This window comes from Puntigrus tetrazona, chromosome 11 (assembly GCF_018831695.1).
Source record: "Puntigrus tetrazona isolate hp1 chromosome 11, ASM1883169v1, whole genome shotgun sequence".
Classification (NCBI taxonomy): Eukaryota; Metazoa; Chordata; class Actinopteri; order Cypriniformes; family Cyprinidae; genus Puntigrus; species Puntigrus tetrazona.
The window spans coordinates 8,553,215-8,577,988 of NC_056709.1; the positions used below are offsets into that span (position 1 = coordinate 8,553,215).

A 24,774-nucleotide genomic window follows, 5' to 3' on the forward strand; every position below is an offset into this window, starting at 1 on the left:
GAATAACCAGTCACGCGTTGACCGCCTTTACAATAACACACTTATGTATATATACCTATGTCAGTGTTCCATCATACATTTTCCTTATTAAACCCTGCTGAAAAAGACAGACCCCTCTAAAACCAGCCTACTGACCGGTTTAAACCAGCTACGACAAGGCTGGGAGACCTTTTTTGTTCAGCCGTGAATTAAAACGTAAGGTTGTAATGTTTGGTAGCGATTTATTAGAGGCAAACACAGTCATATTTATTCACAAAGTATAAAAAATATATTTTTTTGGTACACATTCTTGACATTTAAAAAAAAAAACCCACAAATTATGAACATCTTGCAAATATGGGATGAAGGACTCCACCAACTATTGAGAGATTATAAGACATATAATATTTCAGTACTTTATCAAGTGCACACATTTAACATTTACTTTATTCCTCTATTGTTATTTACAGTTAAAGTGGTAGTAAAAGATCTAAACTATCAGCTGCAATTGCCTGTCCGTGTGAGAGAGAAAGTCTGAAAGTGATGAAAGTGAGTGGGGGAGAAAATGTGGTGCACATAAGTGTGAGAAAAAAGGACAATTCCTATTTTTGATAAGGCTGAGAGATGCAAAATATATGATGAATTCTTATCCTGTTCAATAATTTCAAATTTTAAAGGACCTTTTCTGCTACACACTACTTTCCCGCACTCGCTTGAAAACCTCTATGCCGCTGGTAAATCATTTCTTTCTAAGAACAGCTTATTGCAACACGCTGCTTTGCATTTAGCCCACTTTCTCTCACAACTTGTAGCATCCTTCAGCAGTTTTCAGTCCAAATGGCCTCTGCAACACCATCTACAGACTGTTGCCCTTGTCCCTACAGGGCTTTTATACTCTTAGGTATAAATTTTTACTAAAATAATTAAATAATTAAGTATTATATAATGTTTGATGTCCTTTAGCTTTAACAAATAGCAACAAGGCACTAATTCAAGGATGCAATGATGTGTTAGTCAGATGATTTTTAAATCACAAATTCTCACAGTTAAAACATTCATGGCATTAATAGGCCGACACTACATAAAACTTTTTTTTCTGACATTGCTTTTTGATTATTAGAAAAGAAAAATAGTTTGATCGAAAGTGAAACATTCCCATTCTCTTTTAATGTCAATTAGTTTAATTATTGTAATATGATGGAATAAAAATTAAACTGGCAGAGGATGTTTTGGCATTTGTGCCAGACTGTATAACTCATGACTGTCTGCAGCGACATCAGGGATGGTGCAGTAAACATGGTACAGCTTCTTCTGTAGAACAAAGAAAGTAGATAAATATGCAACATGTAAAGAAATAAAAGACGAGTTAAAAATAAGGAGTTAGCTGTATACTCACCTCATTTTCTTCAGAACGTTGAACTTTGGAATCAGTTTCATCTGATATATTAGAAAGGCATTTTACAGTTATGGACTATTCCAATATATTTTTGTTTCTCATTAAATTTATTAACATATCCTGCTCATAATATGCACCGCATATTACAAATAACTATTAGTATAAATGGTTATAATTTACCTGGGGTCTGAGAAACGGCTGCTACACAAGTATTCACAGGTCTTAAAATAATGAGAAACAAAAAATTCTTGATATTTTTCTGTTTTTAGTTTTAACACTAGCACAGTATGCGAACCAGAAAAGTCTTACCTCTTCTTCCTTGTTTGCAGTCCTAGTAAAATATATCATACCAGTGCATTAATGTGTTGTTCTTCGAACTGGATATTAAAAAGCAGTCTACTTTATATTTTTATTTGTAGGTAACGTACTGAGGCAGCACAGAAAGATGCCCATGAGTCCGGTCAGGAAAATCCCTGAGCTTGTGGCTGCCAGTGTCAGGATGAGCCCTGTTTCTTTATTACCAAGAAATCAGACTGATTACCAATTTGCAGAGTTTTCAGTTGCAGTGATTTCATTTATTTATACTGACTGTTAATACATACTTTTTCTTGATGTTCTATCAAAAGCATTTTCACCAGGAGTTGAAACTTCGAGAACTAAAAGGTCGAAATGGAGGAATAAACATTTGAATGCTCTGACATCTCTTAAAGAAATAGTTTCCTCCAAAACCAATATTCCTGAAAATGTACTTACCCTCAGGCCGTTCAAGATGTAAATGAGTTTGTTTATTAATTGGCACAGATTTGCTTACCAATGTATGTATCACTTGCTTACCAATGTATGCTTATGACATCTGAATGGGTGCCGTCAGCTTTTTACTTCATAAGGCATACATTTACGGACTGGAGTTGTGTGCATAAATGTGATGTTTTATCAGCTGTTTGGACTCTCATTCTAATGGCACCCATTGACTGAACAGGATCCATTGTTGAGCAAGTGATGTAATTTCTCCAAACTTCTTATATAAAACAAACTCATCTACATTTTAAATAGCATGAGTGTGAGTACACTTTTGGGTGAACTATTCCTTTAAACATACGCTTTGTAACCTTTGCAGTGTCCTGTGGAAGAACATTGTAGTTACTTCATTCTGTTTATGTATGACACATTATTCAAGTAATGGGCTTCTCTGCCACAGCTGACTTCTAAAATATTCCAAATATAAACATTTATTATTGGTGTAACATAGTGATTCAGGGAAAGACAAAAAAGTTATATAGTATATCTTTAACTTTGGCATCTGCGCCAACAACAACCTTTACTGTAATGCAGTAACTCATAAGTTTATTGCAGTAACTCACCTGCTGTCATGCTCCATGTGGCATTGAGTTGTGACAGATGAGTAGATTCTACAATGTAGCAGTTCAGTACATCAAACAATTATCAAATAAAAACTGATTTAGTTCTTATATACTTGACTTTAAGGCGAGACAATATGTTATGTTAAAAATATGTTTTGTATTGCTAAGAAAGTGCTATCAAAACAAACACTTCTGTCTTTTGCATGTTTTCTTTCTACTATTCTAAAAATATTTTATGAAAAAACAAAAAATCCAAAATCTCAAATTTGACAGGTGCATGGAAAAACAGAGTTTTTGCATGCAGTGTTTCCCTGTCAGGGATATGGACCTAATTTCCTTGTTTCTGTAGTGTTTTTCCCTCCCCATGTGTTCCATTTCAGTCAGTCACTATGATGTTATGTCATTGACTGATGCCATGGGGTCCCATATTGTGAACCCAATCAGCTCTGAGCTTTGGAGAAAAGGCCAATGAAAATTTGCGGATGGAATTTGAATGCTGAGGCCACTCCCCCATACATACAGGTATATAAAATGGTGGCATGCAACCACTCATTCAGATGTCTGCTTCAGAGCCAATCACTTCCTAGCGCTAAAATGAAGGAGCAGAAGAAAAGAAGAAAAACATTTGTGCTGCAAGAGATTCTTCAGCAGTGAACACCCTGGGATTGCAGATTGTATGCTGCGGACCTTCCCCTGAGCCCCTGAGATGTCTTTCTGACCATGTACTTCTCACAACAGCCACGATCACTGTCTCACCTGCCTGGGCCATAAACAAGCTGAAATGGCTTTCGTGGTTGGGTCATGGCCACACTGTGAGCGCATGTCCATGGCATCACTAAGGACGTTGATTATTATGAGGCTGACCTCGCCTTCTACCCAGCCAAGTTGAGTGTGACTCCTCAGCTGCACTGGTTAGCAGCAAGGGTGACCTGAGGATCACAGTCAGGAATGTTCCGCCGGGCAAGTCTTCACAGACTTCTGATCCTTCCCAGTGATGCCTTGTGGAGTTTCGAAGAGATGGAACCGGTCGATCCTGCGGTGGATCTAGTTTCTCTTTTTGGAGCTGCAGAAGAGGATAATATGTCTATCAGAGGAGTATTCTTCAGCTGCAGAGGATGCAGATAGAATCAGAGGTGGAGTTGGTGGCCATGCTTACCAGTGCCACTAAGAGCAATGGGTTGGAGGTGAACTCCTCACCTTCTCCGAGCACTCGAGGCTGGATGATTGGTATTTGGACTCCTGACTCTCAGCCATGCTCCACACCAGTGCCTTTCTTCCCAGAGGGCTAAGCTCTTCACTCCTCAATACCCTTGATGGTGGGGCTGCCAGGGGCTTGTGATTGCAAAATGCCACTTGGAGGAATAATCTGTGGCACCAATTCTTTGCAGTACAGAAACAGAGGGAGGACATTAAACACATCTTACCCCAAAGTCATATCAATGCACAGCATGCTAGATAGTAAACATGCAGGCACTGCCCCCAGAGAAGGCAGACCCGACCCTTGTGTTGCTGTGCTCTGTTTGGGCTTTGCGCCTTTATGTGGGCTGCACCCAGAGTTTTAGAAACTTAGAGCAGTTCTCTGTCTGCATTGGGGGAGAGCAGAGGGGGAATGCTGTCTCTAAAACCCCTTGGAGTGACAGCTCATTCCACTCGGAAAGTTGCCTCCTCCCGGGTGTTGGCAAGCTGCATCTCTCTAGCAGACATCTGCAGAGCTGCAGGCTGGGAGACAACCAACACCTTTGCGAGGTTTTACAACCTTTGTGTGTGCAACCTGTGTCTTCACGTGTATTGGGTAACATCAGGTAATTGTGGGAGGCCAGCGGTTGTCAGCCTGCAGCGCCATTTCATAGGGATCAGTGCGCTTACTCCCAGCTGTTCCCAGAGTCCTCTGTTGCCTTGCACTTCAGACTGGCTAGAGTAGTTTGAGCTGCGCCTGTAATAAGGCAAACTTCACCCTGTTCTGACCTGGTATTTGTTCTTGTTCCAGCTTTCGCCAACTGTGTTCCACTTCTTGAAATTTCTGTTAGTCCATGTGACTCAGGCTATCGTGCTTTGCCCCCCAACGATTGCTTGGCACCCCTAGTGGGCTTGTTATTCCAGCCTACAGGGAGTTGGGATGGTTACGCATTCAACTTCATTTGTCCTGACACACTTGCCTGTGACATGATTCAGGTTGTGGTGTTTTTTCACGAGAACCACATTATGTCAGTCAATGACATAACTTGTGTAACCTTCGTTCCCTGAAGGAGGAAATAGAGATGTTTCGACCCCCTTGCTACAATCTTGTACTGAGCTGAATTGTCTGATTACGACTCCGCTCCTCAGCACAAATCTGAATAAGTTGCATGGGGGAGTGGTCTCAGCAAGCAGGGTTCACTCGCCAATTTTCATTGGTGTTTAGAGGTGTTTGGGTTCCCAAGCATTACCAGATTATATCAGTCAATGATATAACCTCTCTGTTCCCTCTTTCAGAGGCTTTCTGTGACCTGCTTTCTCCCTCATGTTGTTAATGTCATTTGTTTCAGTTGTGTTATAATAATTAGTCCCTCATTGGTCATCAGTTTCTGTCTGTGCAGTCTGTGTTTTTGTCTGTCCTTGAACGTCTTCCTGTGTCTCCTACATTCCCTGAGTGTCTGAAATATTAAAAACTGTGTGAAGAACTCCTTATTCTGTGCTCCTTTGTGAATTGGAAGACTCCTCTTAAACACCTCCAAGTAATTATTTTCATGAATAATTATTATTTCTTGCTAACTTAGTAACTAATAAGCTAACTTTATCATTTATAATGAATAGATTGTATGACATTTTATAGTTTTGAGAACAATATGAGTCATATCTGAAAAAGTCACCTCAGAATGACCAAATAATGATCTACTTCCTTAAAGTTTCCATCCTCAAATCTATTTAATATTTATTTGTTGTACCTCTTGATCTATGCTTGCCTATTCTAAACCAGAATATTATATTACCTTAATTATTTATATATATAAATAATGTGCTATTACACAATGTCTTTAATGTCATTGGGACTGTGGCTGAATTTAAATCCTGTTCCTCAATTCTGAGGGCCAATACAGAAAGAAACTCAGTGTTTCATATCCTCAAGACTGCCACGGAAAATGATCTCATCTGAACTTCAACACAAATGTCCTGAGGGCTGGATTTTATTTTGCAAACAGTTTTGACATAGTCCCTTTAAATGCCTTTGGTGATTTAGCAAAACACATCATAATAAAATTAAATCTTAAATATAAAAAAAAGTGCTCACCAGTTGGAGGGTTTATAGTGGTCTCATTACAAGTACTGGATTCTGTAGCCAGAGCTGCTGAAATATTAAGAGTTTACTATTCAACGTTGTTTGTAGAGAAGAAATCATCAGTATTGTTGTGTCATCTTTAAATCACTCACTTTTTGACTCTATTGTTGTAGTATTTATAGAGAAAGTTGATGTTGAATCTGTAAAAAAATGTTTTTACCATGTCAAAAATAATAATCACAAATATTAATAATCATAAATGAGATTAACTTACTTAATGTTCCCTTTGTTGTTTGTGGTGCCTGAGTTTTTACAGGAAAAAGATCTATAGAGGAAAAACATCTCCATTAAAAATATTGTGCAAACTGAAAATGTAACTATAACCCTAACATTACAAACCTGTTATGTTGAACTTGTCACTATATGATAGTTTGGATGGTGTGTTTTTTGAAGAATAACTGCAGCTCACTACTTTATTCTCGACTGATTTCAGATTATTTGAAAATTCATAATCCAAGACTATAAAAAGACACTGTGTTTTTCCAGACAGTACATGAGACTGTATCTTTTAAATTGTGGATATTCATCTAAACTCCAACACAAAAGTCCTGAGGGCTGGATTTTATTTTTCAAACAGTTTTGTCATAGTCTCTCTGAATGCTATTGGTGTTTTATAAAAATACATCATAAAAAATGTAATCTTAAATATAAAAAAGTGCTCACCAGTTGGAAGGTTTGTTGTGGTCTCAGAACAAGTACTGGATTCTGTAGCCAGAGCTGCTGAAACATTAAGAGTTTACTATTTAACATTGTTTGTAGAGAAGAAATCATCAGTATTGTTGTGTCATCTTTAGTTTTTTACCATGTTACAAAATAATCACAAATATTAATAATCATAAATGAGATTAACTTACTTAATGTTCCCTTTGTTGTTTGTGGTGACTGAATTTTTACAGGAAAAAGATCTATAGAGGAAAAACATCTCCATTAAAAACATTGTGCAAACTGAAAATGTAACTATAACCCTAACATTACAAACCTGTTATGTTGAACTTGTCACTATATGATAGTTTGGATGGTGTGTTTTTTGAAGAATAACTGCAGCTCACTACTTTATTCTCGAGTGACTTCAGATTATTTGAAAATTCATAATCCAAGACTGTAAAAAGACACTGTGTTTTTCCAGACAGTACATGAGACTGTATCTTTTTAAATTGTGGATATTCATCTCCAAGAGACAGAAAACAAATATAACCACCGTTATCTGATCCTGGTATTTCACAGAGAACTCTAAATTCACCATTTTCAGAATCAGACACAACTTTAATGTTTGGCCGCTCATCTGCAAACACACACAGTCATGTGATAGTAGAGCATTAGATTATGATCATGCTTAATAGAAGAGTTAATGATACTCGAGGCTTAACAATAAGATTTTACTGTAATACTTTACAGTGCAAAAAGAACACCTTACTCTGATTCAAATGAGACAGTGTTTCTCGTTCATCATGTCTCAGTGCTGTGCTTGAGTCTTTCTGAACTGAAGAGATAACAAAACATCAAAAATAAGTTGTAAATATAGGCTGCTGAACACAAGGACAATTCATTTTTCAGAAATAAACCTGTACAATATGACATTATAATTATTTTTTAAAAAGAAGACTGAACTAATGTGAACAAAAGTAACTTCTTTTGACCGTAAAAGAGAAGTGGTTTTCAACCAGGGACCTCTGCAAACTTCCAAAAAAGGCCAAAAGATTGCTTAAAATGGTTTAAATAACAATAATAATCGTAATTATAGTAATAATAATAATAATAATAATAATAATAACTAAATTCATGTGAACAAAATACAACCTTGAATTTTATCACAAAATTTAATTATTTCTGTTAAACTTGTTAAAAGCAAACAATATCATGTATAAACTTAAAATACCAAAGAAAATAGCCATTAATAGGGCTGAATATAGTGTTAGGCAATGGATGGCCTTCAAGTCAATGGTTAAGAAACCACTGGTTGATAAAAACAAGGCAGAGGTTCAGCGGAAATCCAAAAACTCTCTGGTGAAGTGGCATATGAGTTATTTCTGAAGACATGCATCTAATTCATGCCTGCGTTTAGAAGAAAACTACAACCCACACACAAAGTAATCCACATAAAAATTGCTAGATGTTTTGTATTTGTTATTTGGGCTTTAAATATTGACTGATCTTGTAAATGTTAGTAGTACCTAAAATAAGCACTTCTGACAAATAGTGGTACAAATATTAAAGACAAAAATAAAGCAGATGAAAATAAAATAAAAAAAATAGAATAAAAATAGAAATAGTTACTTGCCTTGAGGCTGAACCTCCAGAAAGAGTGTAAAGATGAGGGAGAGGAGCAGCACCATGTCACCCTGTCACTGAAAGAGTGATGAACTGACGTACACACACACACACACACACACACACACACACACACACACACACACACACACAGCACATCACTATACATGAGGAAGTAGGAAGCAATGAAAATAATCCTATGAACAAAATGGCATGATAAATATCTGAAACATTAACCACAATAATATAATTATAATGCTAAGAGAAGTTTTACATATACTTTTAATATTTAGGGGCTTATTTTCTTAAAAGTGTTTTTTTCTTATAGTTATTTGTCTGAAGAGGTCTTTCAAAGTCAGGGACACAACTGTGGTTGAGCTAAATCTGATATGCTTCTAAAGATAGCTTGCTGTTGTCTGCCTCTTCACTTACCCTACCTTTACTAGCTTTAACTGTTTGAACAGCTCTGTTTACTGAATTCGAAAAAAAAATGAAAGTACAAATTTTTTTTTTTAAATTACTAAAAATTAGTGTAATTCCATGTGAGCCAAGTCAAAAGATAGAGGGGATTTTTTGATTCTTTTGACTCCAATCAAGGACCAAGATAAATGTACTAGAAACATATACGCAGTGGCCAAAAGAAAGATGGAGGCTGTCGCATGCATCTTTATAAATTCCTGTTTTAGACATTAGAGGGCGAGAAAGCTTAACTATTTATATATTTTTTACAAAATTTTCAGTCCTGACCAGACCATTTTGTGTGTGTGTGTGTGTGTGTGTGTGTGTGTGTGTGTGTGTGTGTGTGTGTGTGTGTGTGTGTGTGCACTTAATATTTATCACGTTATGGGGACCAAATGTCCCTACAAGGATAGGAATACAATGACCTTATGATAGCATTTTTAGCTCCCCAGGAGGAAACAAGCTTATAATTTTTTTTGCAGATCTGAAAAATGTCAGTGGTTTCCTGTAAGGGGTAGGTTTAGGTGAAGGGTTGGTGTAGGACAGTGGTTCCCAACCTTTTCTTGTTTGAGGCACCCTTGGAAAGCCTTTCAAAAGTTCCCGGCACCCTTACAAGGAAATAGATATTTAAAATCTCCGTAGCTTTTTTATTATTATTTATTTATTTGTTTCATTTCGAGAGTTTGCATGCAACAACACCTTATACCTAGTCCTAGATGATATGAGAATACTGTTTACACTGATTCTGCCTTAATAAAAAAAATTTTGTTGAAATTTTGGCGGCACCCTCAAAAGATCTCACGGCACCCCTTAGTGCCGCGGCACACCGGTTGGGAACCACTGGTCTAGGACAACAAAACAACCAGTCTAAAGTATAAAAACCATTACACCTGTGGAGAGTCCCCATAAAACATGAAAACATAATGTGTGTATGTGTGACCTTTTAAATAATCCAATTTAAAATGTATTAATTGTGTCTTTTTTAATTATTTGTGAAATGTACTAGAAATTCTAGAGTGAAAACATTCAATATATTTTTCAGTGCACATGAAAACATTGTATCACACAAATAAGGAGAGGCCATAATTTTTATTCACATTTAACAAAAAATAAACAAAAACTGCATTCAGCAGAAACAGGTGCAAATAATCATACCCTATTAACAAAAAAAACATCTTAAAACAAACAAACAAAAAAGTACCAAATACAAAAGTATTGTTACATGCTGGATCCTCTACAGTATGGAAACTCTTGCTTAATGTTTAAATTATCTTTACACAAAAAAAAGAGGAATGGAAAAGAAGTTAAAACATTATGGCAGAAGATCTTAATTTTGTTTTCATCTTGATCAGATTTAAAAAAACAACAACAACAACAACTACTGAGCTTGAATATTTAACCCTATGCTGCACACATCTTTTTTTCATCTTGGTAATTTGTCAAATTCAGGTCTATGTATAACACCACCCACAATGTATCTGCAAAATCAACAAGGCAACAACTTCAACTTAAATATGTTACTTAGGGTTCAGTTTGTGCTCTCTTTAGTTTAATTTTTAGTGCAACTGAAGGACCCCATTTAGCCGTGTATATAAACATATTTCATGTTTAAACTTTAAACAAAATTTAAAAGTTATACAAGTTGGTTTGCCAAAAACATTTTATTGTCATTTTAGTAGAATCAAGAACAGCTCAGCTAATCAGCATCAAGGTAAGACATTCATAAACAAACATAAATTAATAAATGAAAACAAACAAAACAACTGAAACATAAAAATTATATGCAATGTTTGTCTTATCAAAATACTGACACTTCAACATACTGCACCTCAGAATATTCAAACCTCCCCGGATTCTCTGCTAGAAAAATCAAAAATTGTTTTAAATGTTTTGTTTTGCAAACAACTCGTATTTTGTTTCTTGAACTTACTGTTGAAGCAGCACAAGCAGATGCCCGTGAGTCCGGCCAGAACAATGACTCCACTGGCCATGATTAACCATATGCCTTAGAGTCACCAAGAAATCAGATTTTAGCGGTTTTAGAGAAATATAGTAGTAAAAAGGTATAGCCAAACAAGAATTTTACTAAAACCAACTCACTTGTTATGGTGTCTCTTGAGAGACTGAGGGTTTGTGAAGGCTGAGTAGTTTCTAGAACAGGAGTAAGATACAACAGCTCAGTGAAAATGTTCATTAAATGTCAGTATTGCAAGTCACATTTTAGTGTTTAGAATCGTCAGTTATCAAATACAAATATCAACATCAATTATCAAATACAAATACTGCGCATTTTCTCACTGATTTAGTTCATATATACTTACTGACTTTAATGCGAGACACTGCAGGTAAATAGGGTAAATAACTACTAGTTATTACCTCACTCACCTAGTTAATTGATTACACTGATAATTGCAAAAGTTTTTTGTATTACAAGTTCTCAAATATTAAGTTTAAATATGCAAATGAGACATTATTTAAATGAAGTATGTGCAAATTGGCATATGCATTTCTAAAACAAAAATATAATTACTGGATAAAGCCAGTTTCAAAATTCTTTTAAATTTTTTTGACATATTAGTGTCAAAAGTATTTACAGAGAGAATTTGAGGTATCTAATTTTGGCGCTCCATAATTCAGAAAACAGGCAGAAAACTATACATTTTGACAGTTTTTTGGGGAATAAAATGTTGCATATTGTTATCAAGCAAATTATATATGTACAAATCCCTCTGTAAAAAACTTCAGGATATAGACAGGAGTAAGTCTAGGAGAAAAGACTCCTAAAACCAGAGATTACGACCTTTAAATATATGGTTTTTAATTGAAATCTATTGATAAAAATGGAGAAAGTGCTATCAAAATAAACACTTAGTGTCTTTTGCATGTTTTCTTTCTACTATCCTTAAAATATTTTATGAAAAACCAAAAAACCCAAAATCTCAAATTTGACAGGTGCATGGAAAAACAGGGTTTTTGTATGCAGTGTTTCCCTGTCACGGATATGGATCTGGTTTGCTTGTTTCTGTAGTGCTAGAGTGAAGGAGTAGAAGAAAAACATTTGTGCTGCAGGAGATTCTTCAGCTGTGCACACCCTGGGATTGCAGATTATATGCTGCCGTCCTTCCCCTGAGCCATAAGCCAAAAGAGCAATTTTCTACAGTAGTTGATCTTTCGAGATGTCTTTCCGACCATGTACTTCTGACAAAGGCCACGATCATTGTCTCACTTGCCTGGGCCATAAACACGCTAAAACACGGGCCAGTCTCCACGGACTTCCCATCCTTCCCAGTGATGCCTCGTGGATCTTTGAAGAGATGGAGCCAGTCTGTCATGCAGCGGACCTAGCATCTCTTTTGGAGCTCCAAAAGAGGATAAGATGTTATCAGAGGAGAGGCTATCGTATTCTTCAGCTGATGAGAACACAGATGGAATCAGAGGTGGAGTTGCTGGCCATGCTCACCAGCTCTTCTAAGAGCAATGGGTTAGAGGTGAACTCCCCACTTTCTCTGAGCATTTGAGGTTGGATTAATGGTATCTGGATTCCTGACTCTCAGCCACGCTCCACCTCAGAGTCTTTCTTCCCAGAGGGCTCCTCAGTCCTCACTACCCTTGATGGTGGGGCAGCCAGGGGCTTGTGGCCCCAAAATACCACCACTTGGAAGAATCAACTGTGGCTCCCGTTCAAAACCTGTAAGATGTCATCAGCTCTTGCTGCCAAAGCTTCCAGTGCTACAAGAGTAGTTCTGACCAGAGGTTAATGCAGGAACTATGCACAGTGACTGATTGTGCTCTCTGAGCAACGAAGGTCACGACACAGCCTCTCAGTCAGGTGATGTTGTCTATGGTGATCTAGGAGCACCATCTCTGGCTGAACCTGGTGCAAATGAGTGATGCTGACAATGTCTGCTTTCTTGATGTACCCATCTCCCAGGTTAGTCTCTTCAACAACACTGTCGAGGATCTTGCCAAGCACTTCTTGGGAGTACAGAAACAGACAGAGGACATTAAACACATCTTACCCCAACGTGATATCAATGCTAGGTGGTAAACCTGCAGGCACTGCCCCCAGAGGAGACAGAACAGACCCTTGAGTTTTAGAAACTAAGAGCAGCTCTTTGTCTGCATTGGGGGAGAGCAGAAGGGGAATGCGGTCTCCAAACAGAGGTTGGCCCATTGGGTGGTGGAGGTCATCACCTTGGCATACCAGTCTCAAGGTGAGCGGTGCCCCCTAGGGGTGACAGCTCATTCCATTTGGAAAGTTGCCTCATCCTGGGTGTTGGCAAGCAGCATCTCTCTAGCAGATAGCTGCAGGCTGGGTGACACCCAACACCTTCGCAAAGTTTTATAACCTTTGTGTGTGGAACCTGTGTCCTCCTGTGTATTGGGTAACATCAGGTAATTGCAAGCGGGATCCATCAGAATCAGTGCGCTTTCTACCAGCTGTTCCCAGAGTCCTCTGTTGCCTCACACTTCAGAGTAGTCTGAGTAGTTTGCGTCTGTAATCTGATCTGTTCCTGGCATCTGTTCTTGTTTCACGGTTTTTGCCAACTGTGTTCACCTTCTTGAAAATTCTGTTTAGTCCATGTGATTCAGGCTATCCCCAACAATTGCTTGGCACCCCTAGTGGGCTTGTTATTCCAGCCTACAGGGAGTTGGGATGGCTACGCATTGAGCTTCATTTGTCCTGACACACTTGCCTGGCAGCATTTGTACCTCAATTGCGTAACATGGTACAAGGTTGTGGTGTTTTCCACAGGGACCACATTACATCAATCAATGAAGTAACTTGTGTAACCCTCGTTCCCTGAAGGAGGGAATGGAGATGTTACGACTCCCTTGCCACAATCGTGAACTGAGCTGAATTGTCAGATTTATTGCTTGCACGTCGCCATCATATATACCTGTACGTATGGGGGAGTGGTCTAGGCAAGCAAGTTTCACTCGTCAATTTTCATTGCCCTTTTCTCTAAGGTTTAGAAGTGATTGGGTTCCCTCATGTTGTCATTTGGTTCAGTTGTGTTATAATAATTAGACCCTCTTTGATCTGTGTGTTTAAGTTTCAGTCTGTGCAGTCTGTGTTTTTGTCTGTCCTTGAACGTCTTCCTGTGTCTCTTACATTCCCTGAGTGTCTGAAATATTAAAGACTGTGTGAAGAACTCCTTATTCTGTGCTCCTTTGTGAATTGGAACACTCCTCTTAAACACCTCCAAGTAATTATTTTCATGAATAATAATACATATTTATTGCTAACTTATTAGCTAATAAGCTAACTTTATAACTTATAATAAACAGATTGTGTGACATTTCATAATTTTGAGAACAACATGAGTCATATCTGAAAAATAATGACTCAATGATCTACTTCTTTAAAGTTTGCATCCTCAAATATATTTAATATTTATTTGGTGTAATATTTATATGTTTACCTATTCTAAACCAGAATATTTTATTTATATAAAATTCTGAGGGCCAATACAGAAAGAAACTCAGGTGTTTCATATCCTCAAGACTGCCACGGAAAAACATCTCATCTGAACTTCAACACAAATGTCCTGAGGGCTGGATTTTATTTTTCAAACAGTTTTTTCATAGCCCCTTTTAATGGTATTGGTGTTTTATAAAAATACATCATAAAAAAAATTAATTTTAAATATAAAAAAGTGCTCACCAGTTGGAAGGTTTGTTGTGGTCTCAGAACAAGTACTGGATTCTGTAGCCAGAGCTGCTGAAACATTAAGAGTTTACTATTTAACATTGTTTGTAGAGAAGAAATCATCAGTATTGTTGTGTCATCTTTAGTTTTTTACCATGTTACAAAATAATCACAAATATTAATAATCATAAATAAGATTAACTTACTTAATGTTCCCTTTGTTGTTTGTGGTGACTGAATTTTCACAGGATAAAAATCTATAGAGGAAAACATCTCCATTAAAAACATTGTGCAAACTGGAAATGTAACTAAAACATTTATAACATTACAAACCTGTTATGCCGAACTTTTCACTATATGATAGTTTGGATGATGTGTTTTTTGAAGAATAACTGCAGCTCACTACTTTATTCTCGAGTGACTTCAGATTATTTGAAAATTCATAATCCAAGACTGTAAAAAGACACTGTGTTTTTCCAGACAGTACATGAGACTGTATCTTTTTAAATTGTGGATATTCATCTCCAAGAGACAGAAAACAAATATAACCACCGTTATCTGATCCTGGTATTTCACAGAGAACTCTAAATTCACCATTTTCAGAATCAGACACAACTTTAATGTTTGGCCGCTCATCTGCAAACACACACAGTCATGTGATAGTAGAGCATTAGATTATGATCATGCTTAATAGAAGAGTTAATGATACTCGAGGCCTAACAATAAGATTTTACTGTAATACTTTACAGTGCAAAAAGAACACCTTACTCTGATTCAAATGAGACAGTGTTTCTCGTTCATCATGTCTCAGTGCTGTGCTTGAGTCTTTCTGAACTGAAGAGATAACAAAACATCAAAAATAAGTTGTAAATATAGGCTGCTGAACACAAGGACAATTCATTTTTCAGAAATAAACCTGTAAAATATGACATTAAAATTATTTTTTAAAAAGAAGACTGAACTAATGTGAACAAAAGTAACTTCTTTTGACCGTAAAAGAGAAGTGGTTTTCAACCAGGGACCTCTGCAAACTTCCAAAAAAGGTCAAAAGATTCTTTAAAATTGTTTAAATAACAATAATAATGAATTCATGTAATAAAACACTTTAAAATCAAGAGGTGTTAATGAATAATAAACAAAATACAACCTTAAATTTTATCACAAAATTTAATTATTTCTGTTGTTAAAAGCAAACAATATCATGTATAAACTTAAAATACCAAAGAAAATAGCCATTAATAGGGCTCTTGAATATAGTGTTAGGCAATGGATGGCTTTCAAGTCAATGGTTAAGAAACCACTGGTTGATAAAAACAAGGCAGAGGTTCAGCGGAAATCCAAAAACTCTCTGGTGAAGTGGCATATGAGTTATTTCTGAAGACATGCATCTAATTCATGCCTGCGTTTAGAAGAAAACTACAACCCACACACAAAGTAATCCACATAAAAATTGCTAGATGTTTTGTATTTGTTATTTGGGCTTTAAATATTGACTGATCTTGTAAATGTTAGTAGAGCCTAAAATAAGCACTTCTGACAAATAGTGGTACAAATATTAAAGACAAAAATGTTTACTATTTTAAGGCAGATGAAAATAAAATAAAAAAATAGAATAAAAATAGAAATAGTTACTTGCCTTGAGGCTGAACCTCCAGAAAGAGTGTAAAGATGAGGGAAAGGAGCAGCACCATGTCACCCTGTCACTGAAAGAGTGATGAACTGACGTACACACACACACACACACACACACACACACACACACACACACACACACACACAGAGCACATCACTATACATGAGGAAGTAGGAAGCAATGAAAATAATCCTATGAACAAAATGGCATGATATATATCTGAAACATTAACCACAATAATATACTTATAATGCTAAGAGAAGTTTTACATATACTTTTAATATTTAGGGGCTTATTTTCTAAAAGTGTTTTTTTCTTATAGTTATTTGTCTGAAGTGTTGAGGTCTTTCAAAGTCAGGGACACAACTGTGGTTGAGCTAAATCTGATATGCTTCTAAAGATAGCTTGCTGTTGTCTGCCTCTTCACTTACCCTACCTTTACTAGCTTTAACTGTTTGAACAGCTCTGTTTACTGAATTCGAAAAAAAAATGAAAGTACAATTTTTTTTTTTTTTTAAATTACTAAAAATTAGTGTAATTTCATGTGAGCCAAGTCAAAAGATAGAGGGGATTTTTTGATTCTTTTGACTCCAATCAAGGACCAAGATAAATGTACTAGAAACATATACGCAGTGGCCAAAAGAAAGATGGAGGCTGTCGCATGCATCTTTATAAATTCCTGTTTTAGACATTAGAGGGCGAGAAAGCTTAACTATTTATATATTTTTTACAAAATTTTCAGTCCTGACCAGACCATTTTGTTTGTGTGTGTGTGTGTGTGTGTGTGTGTGTGTGTGTGTGTGTGTGTGTGTGTGTGTGTGTGTGTGTGTGTGTGTGTGTGTGTGTGTGTGTGTGCGTGTGTGTGTGCGGTGTGTGTGTGTGTGTGTGTGTGTGTGTGTGTGTGTGTGTGCACTTAATATTTATCACGTTATGGGGACCAAATGTCCCTACAAGGATAGAAATACAATGACCTTGTGATAGCATTTTTAGCTCCCCAGGAGAAAACAAGCTTATAATTTTTTTTGCAGATCTGAAAATTGTCAGTGGTTTCCTGTAAGGGGTAGGTTTAGGTGAAGGGTTGGTGTAGGACAACAACACAACCAGTCTGTACAGTATAAAAACCATTACACCTGTGGAGAGTCCCCATAAAACATGAAAACATAATGTGTGTATGTGTGACCTTTTAAATAATCCAATTTAAAATGTATTAATTGTGTCTAGAAATTCTAGAGTGAAAACATTCAATATATTTTTCAGTGCACATGAAAACATTGTATCACACAAATAAGGAGAGGCCATAATTTTTATTCACATTTAACAAAAAATAAACAAAAACTGCATTCAGCAGAAACAGGTGCAAATAATCATACCCTATTAACAAAAAAAAAATCTTAAAACAAACAAACAAAAAAGTACCAAATACAACAGTATTGTTACATGCTGGATCCTCTACAGTATGGAAACACTTGCTTAATGTTTAAATTATCTTTACACAAAAAAAAGAGGAATGGAAAAGAAGTTAAAACATTATGGCAGAAGATCTTAATTTTGTTTTCATCTTGATCATATTTTTAAAAAAACAACAACAACAACAACAACTGAGCTTGAATATTTAACCCTATGCTGCACACATCTTTTTTTCATCTTGGTAATTTGTCAAATTCAGGTCAATGTATAACACCATCCACAATGTATCTGCAAAATCAACAAGGCAACAACTTCAACTTAAATATGTTACTTAGGGTTCAGTTTGTGCTCTCTTTAGTTTAATTTTAGTGCAACTGAAGGACCCCCATTTAGCCGTGTATATAAACATATTTCATGTTTAAACTTTAAACAAAATTTAAAAGTTATACAAGTTGGTTTGCCAAAAACATTTTATTGTCATTTTAGTAGAATCAAGAACAGCTCAGCTAATCAGCATCAAGGTAAGACATTCATAAACAAACATAAATTAATAAATGAAAACAAACAAAACAACTGAAACATAAAAATTATATGCAATGTTTGTCTTATCAAAATACTCACACTTCAACATACTGCACCTCAGAATATTCAAACCTCCCCGGATTCTCTGCTAGAAAAATCAAAAATTGTTTAAAATGTTTTGTTTTGCAAACAACTCGTATTTTGTTTCTTGAACTTACTGTTGAAGCAGCACAAGCAGATGCCCGTGAGTCCGGCCAGAACAATGACTCCACTGGCCATGATTAACCATATGCCTTAGAGTCACCAAGAAATCAGATTTCAGCGGTTTTATAGAAATAGTAGTAAAAAGGTATAGCAAAACAAGAATTTTACTAAAACCAACTCACTTGTTATGGTGTCTCTTGAGAGACTGAGGGTTTGTGAAGGCTGAGTAGTTTCTAGAACAGGAGTAAGATACAACAGCTCAGTGAAAATGTTCATTAAATGTCAGTATTGCAAGTCAAATTTTAGTGTTTAGAATCATCAGTTATCAAATACAAATATCAACATCAATTATCAAATACAAATACTGCGCATTTTCTCACTGATTTAGTTCATATATACTTATTGACTTTAATGCGAGACACTGCAGGTAAATAACTAATAGTTATCACCTCACTTACCTAGTTAATTGATTACACTGATAATTGCAAAAGTTTTTTGTATTACAAGTTCTCAAATATTGAGTTTAAATATGCAAATGAGACATTATTTAAATGAAGTATGTGCAAATTGGCATATGCATTTCTAAAACAAAAATATAATTACTGGATAAAGCCAGTTTCAAAATTCTTTTAAATGTTTTTGACATATTAGTGTCAAAAGTTTTTATAGAGAGAATTTGAGGCATCTAATTTTGGCGCTCCATAATTCAGAAAACAGGCAGAGAACGATACATTTTGACAGTTTTTTGGGGGAATAAAATGTTGCATATTGTTATCAAGCAAATTATATATGAACAAATCCCTCTGTAAAAAACTTCAGGATATAGACAGGAGTAAGTCTAGGAGAAAAGACTCCTAAAACCAGAGATTACGACCTTTAAAAATATGTTTTTTAATTGAAATCTATTGATAAAAATGGAGAAAGTGCTATCAAAATAAACACTTAGTGTATTTTGCCAATTTTCATTTCTACTATCCTTAAAATATTTTATGAAAAACCAAAAAACCCAAAATCTCAAATTTAACAGTGTTACGTGTTTGTTGTTAAACGGGGATGCAGTAACATTTAAGTGAGATGCAACGGCTGCTAAGAACTGCAATAAAGAATGTCCGTGAGGCAAACGTAGATGTTGAAATCAATCTGCTTTTATTTAACAGTTTTTTTTTAACAAGAGATAGATTCCTAACCTAAAAAGAGAAGAGAAAAGAATGAGTGACGCCAAATCAAAGGAAATATAAAAAAACAAAACGATCCTAATAACTAAGGCCCCAACCCAACTAATCTAACTAACAAAAAAAGAATGTAGAAACAAAACCGATATCTTCAGCGTATCCGAAAGTGGTAGGTCCGGCCTGATTGGTTGCCCAAACTCAGTCGTCACCCAATAGGGAAACCTAAATATGGGAAAAAAAGTAGAGGGCGAGAGACAACAACAAAATACAAAAGCAAACATACGAGGGACGTAACAAACAGGTGCATGAAAAACAGGGTTTTTGTATGCAGTGTTTCCCTGTCAGGGATATGGACCTGGTTTCCTTGTTTCTGTAGTGTTTTCCCAGTGCTAGAGTGAAGGAGTAGAAGAAAAACATTTGTGCTGCAGGAGATTCTTCAGCTGTGTGCACCCTAGGATTGCAGATTATATGCTGCCGTCCTTCCCCTGAGCCATAAGCTAAAAGACCAATTTTCTACAGCTGAACAGTAGTTGATCTTTCGAGATGTCTTTCCGACCATGTACTTCTGACAAAGGCCACGATCATTGTCTCACTTTCCTGGGCCATAAACATGCTAAAACACGGGCCAGTCTCCACGGACTTCCCATCCTTCCCAGTGATGCCTCGTGGAGCTTTGAAGAGATGGAGCCAGTCTGTCACGCAGCGGACCTAGCATCTCTTTTGGAGCTCCAAAAGAGGATAAGATGTCTATCAAAGGAGAGGCTATCGTATTCTTCAGCTGATGAGAACACAGATGGAATCAGAGGCGGAGTTGGTGGCCATGCTCACCAGCTCTTCTAAGAGCAATGGGTTAGAGGTGAACTCCCCACTTTCTCTGAGCACTCGAGGTTGGATGAATGGTATCTGGATTCCTGACTCTCAGCCACGCTCCACCTCAGAGTCTTTCTTCCCAGAGGGCTCCTCAGTCCTCACTACCCTTGATGGTGGGGCAACCAGGGGCTTGTGGCCTCAAAATACCACCATTTGGAAGAATCAACTGTGGCTACCGTCCAAACCTGTAAGATGTCATCAGCTCTTGCTGCCAAAGCTTCCAGTGCTACAAGAGTAGTTCTGACCAGAGGTTAATGCAGGAACTATGCACAGTGACTGATTTTGCTCTCTGAGCAACAAAGGTCACGACACAGCCTCTCAGTCAGGTGATGTCGTCTATGGTGATCTAGGAGCACCATCTCTGGCTGAACCTGGTGCAAATGAGTGATGCTGACAATGTCTGCTTTCTTGATGTACCCATTTCCCAGGTTAGTCTCTTCAGCAACACTGTCGAGGATCTTGCCAAACACTTCTTGGGAGTACAGAAACAGACAGAGGACTTTAAACACATCTTACCCCAACGTGATATCAATGCTAGGTGGTAAACCTGCAGGCGCTGCCCCCAGAGGAGACAGAACAGACCCTTGTGTTGCTGTGTCCTGTTAGGGCTTTGCGCCTTTACATGGACTGCACCCGGAGTTTTAGAAACTAAGAGCAGCTCTTTGTCTGCATTGGGGGAGAGCAGAAGGGGAATGCGGTCTCCAAACAGAGGTTGGCCCATTGGGTGGTGGAGGTCATCACCTTGGCATACCAGTCTCAAGGTGAGCGGTGCCCCCTAGAGGTGACAGCTCATTCCATTTGGAAAGTTGCCTCATCCTGGGTGTTGGCAAGAAGCATCTCTCTAACAGATATCTGCAGAGCTGCAGGCTGGGTGACACCCAACACCTTCGCAAAGTTTTATAACCTTTGTGTGTGGAACCTGTGTCCTCCTGTGTATAACATCAGGTAATTGCAAGCGGGATCCATCAGAATCAGTGCGCTTTCTACCAGCTGTTCCCAGAGTCCTCTGTTGCCTCACACTTCAGAGTAGTCTGAGTAGTTTGCGTCTGTAATCTGTTCTGTTCCTGGCATCTGTTCTTGTTTCACGGTTTTTGCCAACTGTGTTCACGTTCTTGAAAATTCTGTTTAGTCCATGTGATTCAGGCTATCCCCAAAGATTGCTTGGCACCCCTAGTGAGCTTGTTATTCCAGCCTACAGGGAGTTGGGATGGTTACGCATTGAGCTTCATTTGTCCTGACACACTTGCCTGTCAGTATTTGTACATCAATTGCGTAACATGGTACAAGGTTGTGGTGTTTTCCACAGGGACTACATTACATCAGTCAATGAAGTAACTTGTGTAACCCTCGTTCCCTGAAGGAGGGAATGGAGATGTTACGACTCCCTTGACACAATCATGAACTGAGCTGAATTGTCAGATTCATTGCTTGCACGTCGCCATCATATATACCTGTACGTATGGGGGAGTGGTCTAGGCAAGCAAGTTTCACTCATCAATTTTCATTGCCCTTTTCTCTAAGGTTTAGAAGTGATTGGGTTCCCTCATGTTGTTAATGTCATTTGGTTCAGTTGTGTCTTATAATAATTAGACCCTTGTTGGTCTGTGTGTTTAAGTTTCAGTCTGTGCAGTCTGTGTTTTTGTCTGTCCTTAAACGTCTTTCTGTGTCTCCTACATTCCCTGAGTGTCTGAAATATTAAAGACTGTGTGAAGAACTCCTCATTCTGTGCTCCTTTGTGAATTGGAAGACTCCTCTTAAACACCTCCAAGTAATTATTTTCATGAATAATAATACATATTTTTTGCTAACTTATTAACTAATAAGCTAACTTTATAACTTATAATAAACAGATTGTGTGACATTTCATAATTTTGAGAACAACATGAGTCATATCTGAAAAATGATGACTAAATAATGATCTACTTTAAAAAGTTTGCATCCTCAAATATATTTAATATTTATTTGTTGTGTATATATATATATATATATATATATATATATATATATATATATATATATATATATATATATATATATATATATATATATATATATATATATAGCTGTTCCTCAATTCTGAGGGCCAATACAGAAAGAAACTCAGGTGTTTCATATCCTCATATCCCCGAAAATGATCTCATCTGAACTTCAACACAAATGTCCTGAGGGCTGGATTTTATTTTGCAAACAGTTTTGTCATAGTCCCTTTAAATGCCTTTGGTGATTTAGCAGAACACATCATAATAAAATTAAATCTTAAATATAAAAAGGTGCTCACCAGTTGGAGGGTTTATTGTGGTCTCATTACTGGATTCTGTAGCCAGAGCTGCTGAAATATTAAGCGTTTACTATTCAAAGTTGTTTGTAGAGAAGAAATTATCAGTATTGTTGTGTCATCTTCTCATCACTCACTTTTTGACTCTATTGTTGTAGTATTTATAGAGAAAGTTGATGTTGAATCTGTAAAAAAAAAGTTTTTAACATGTCAAAAATAACCAGCACAAATATTAATAATCATAAATGAGATTTACTTAATGTTCCCTTTGTTGTTTGTGGTGCCTGAGTTTTTACAGGAAAAAGATCTATAGAGGAAAAACATCTCCATTAAAAATATTGTGCAAACTGAAAATTCTGCCAGACATGTCCGAACTGCCAACCTCAAGAACTCCTCCTCCCAGTCTGCTGATTCCCCTACCCATCATCGAAGTGCCCTTTGAGCGCATCAGGATGGACCTAGTGGGGTTGCTGCTGAAGTCTGCTTGGGGGCATGAACACATCCTGGTGATCGTCGACTATGCCACCCGGTATCCAAAAGCAGTTCCTCTCCACACCACCACCGCGAAGAGCATCGCAAAGGAGCTGGTTCTGTTCAGCCAAGTCAGCATCCCAAAAGAGATCTTGACTGACCAGGGCACCCCATTCATGTCCCGGCCAATGGCTGACCTCTGCCAGCTGCTGCAGGTGAAACAGTCGCACACCATTGTCTACCACCCTCAGACTGACAGGCTTGTGGAGCGCATCAACCAGCTGTTGGACCATCTAGGAGGGCCCAGTAAATCACCAGCCTTGACCTGACCTAAGGTTACTGGCAAGTACCACTGTCTGAATCTGCAAAAGCTAAAACTGCCTTTTCCTCTTCTAGTGGCCACTGGCAAGACATTCCAACGAATGATGGACATCATACTATGACCCAACCAAGCCTACGCAGCTGCCTATCTGGACGACATAGTGATCCACTCAGAGGCATGGGATGAACATCTGGACCGGTTATGGAGGGTGCTTTCAGAACTCCGGAAGGCAGGGCTCACCGCCAATCCCAGCAAATGTCATCTCGCTCTCTCTGAGGCGAAGAACCTGGGTTTCAAGATCGGGAGGGGCCTCATTCAGCTCCAGGAGAAGAAGGTGGAAGCAATCAGGATGGCTTCCAGGCCCCTCACCAAAACCTAGGTACGTGCGTTCTTGGGGTTGGTGGGATATTATCACTGTTTTATCCCCAACTTCTCCTCTTTAGCTGCCTCCCTGACAGATCTGACAACCGGGCAACCGGAGAAAGTGGAGTGGACACCAGCAGCGGAGGAAGCCTTCCAAAAGGTGAAGACAGTCCTGACCTGAGCCCCCGACCTCAACTGCCCCTTCCTGGTGCAAATAGATGCCTCCGATACGGGACTAGGAGCCGTTCTGTCACAAGTCCAGGACGGCGAGGAGCATCCGGTATTATACATCATCCGAAAGCTGACCCGGGCAGAGAGAAACTATGCAGCGGTGGAAAAGGAGGCCCATGACGAGCGTCCCAATTAATCATCAGCGTCACCCTGGAAACAAACGAGGGGCACCTGACCGCACCCCTCACAGGCTAATCTGTCACACCTGGAAGACATCAAGGACTGGCTTTATAAGCAGGGCGAAGAAGCCACAATCTGAGAAACTGAAAATTATATGCAATGGTTGTCTTATCAAAATATCCAACATACTACACCTCAGAATATCAGAATAACCTCCCCGGATTCTCTGCTAGAAAAATCAAAAATTGTTTAAAATGTTTTGTTTTGCAAACAACTCGTATTTTGTTTCTTGAACTTACTGTTGAAGCAGCACAAGCAGATGCCCGTGAGTCCGGCCAGAACAATGACTCCACTGGCCATGATTAACCATATGCCTTAGAGTCACCAAGAAATCAGATTTTAGCGGTTTTAGAGAAATATAGTAGTAAAAAGGTATAGCAAAACAAGAATTTTACTAAAACCAACTCACTTTTTATGGTGTCTTTTGAGAGAGCACCTGAAAGAGCACAAGTGATCATGGCAAGGTCTGTCTTAGTGTAAACAGCATTTCTATCTCTAGGTTATGAATAATTATTAAGCTATTTTTTATTAATACAAACATATGGATAAATAAGTAAACAGTGTTTGGCCTATCGTGAAATATTATCTATATATCTATAATATATTATGTAGTTATAATTCCTGTTATTAATATTATATTAACTCTATAGAGTAACTTTACAACTTGTTAATGTATAATAAACAAAGCAGAA

The 24,774-nt window shown here is 37.6% G+C and overlaps 1 protein-coding gene across 1 annotated transcript; it reads right to left on the minus strand.

Moving 5' to 3' along the window:
• Positions 1–1,124: 1,124 nt before the first annotated feature.
• Positions 1,125–16,152, minus strand: LOC122353980. Its single transcript, XM_043251925.1, has 16 exons — positions 16,069–16,152; positions 15,201–15,266; positions 14,766–15,068; positions 14,639–14,689; positions 14,448–14,504; positions 6,907–6,957; positions 6,716–6,772; positions 6,267–6,317; positions 6,145–6,192; positions 6,005–6,061; positions 2,737–2,784; positions 1,978–2,031; positions 1,804–1,887; positions 1,685–1,706; positions 1,376–1,416; positions 1,125–1,290 (listed from the first exon to the last, which is right to left on the minus strand). The coding sequence occupies exons 1-15, from the start codon at positions 16,121–16,123 to the stop codon at positions 1,413–1,415; spliced, it is 1,008 nt and encodes a 335-aa protein (XP_043107860.1). The 5' UTR covers positions 16,124–16,152; the 3' UTR covers positions 1,125–1,290; positions 1,376–1,412.
• Between the last annotated feature and the right edge of the window lie 8,622 nt (positions 16,153–24,774).

Excerpts from the sequence above, each read along its gene's own strand:
- LOC122353980 (XM_043251925.1), bottom strand. The coding sequence starts at position 16,123 with ATGGTGCTGCTCCTTTCCCTCATCTTTACACTCTTTCTGGAGGTTCAG. Across the intron at positions 6,773-6,906 it reads AACAACAAAGGGAACATTAA|CAGCTCTGGCTACAGAATCC; the intron begins GTAAGTTAATCT and ends TTAATGTTTCAG. Across the intron at positions 2,785-6,004 it reads CACTATAAACCCTCCAACTG|AATCTACTCATCTGTCACAA; the intron begins GTGAGCACTTTT and ends GCTACATTGTAG.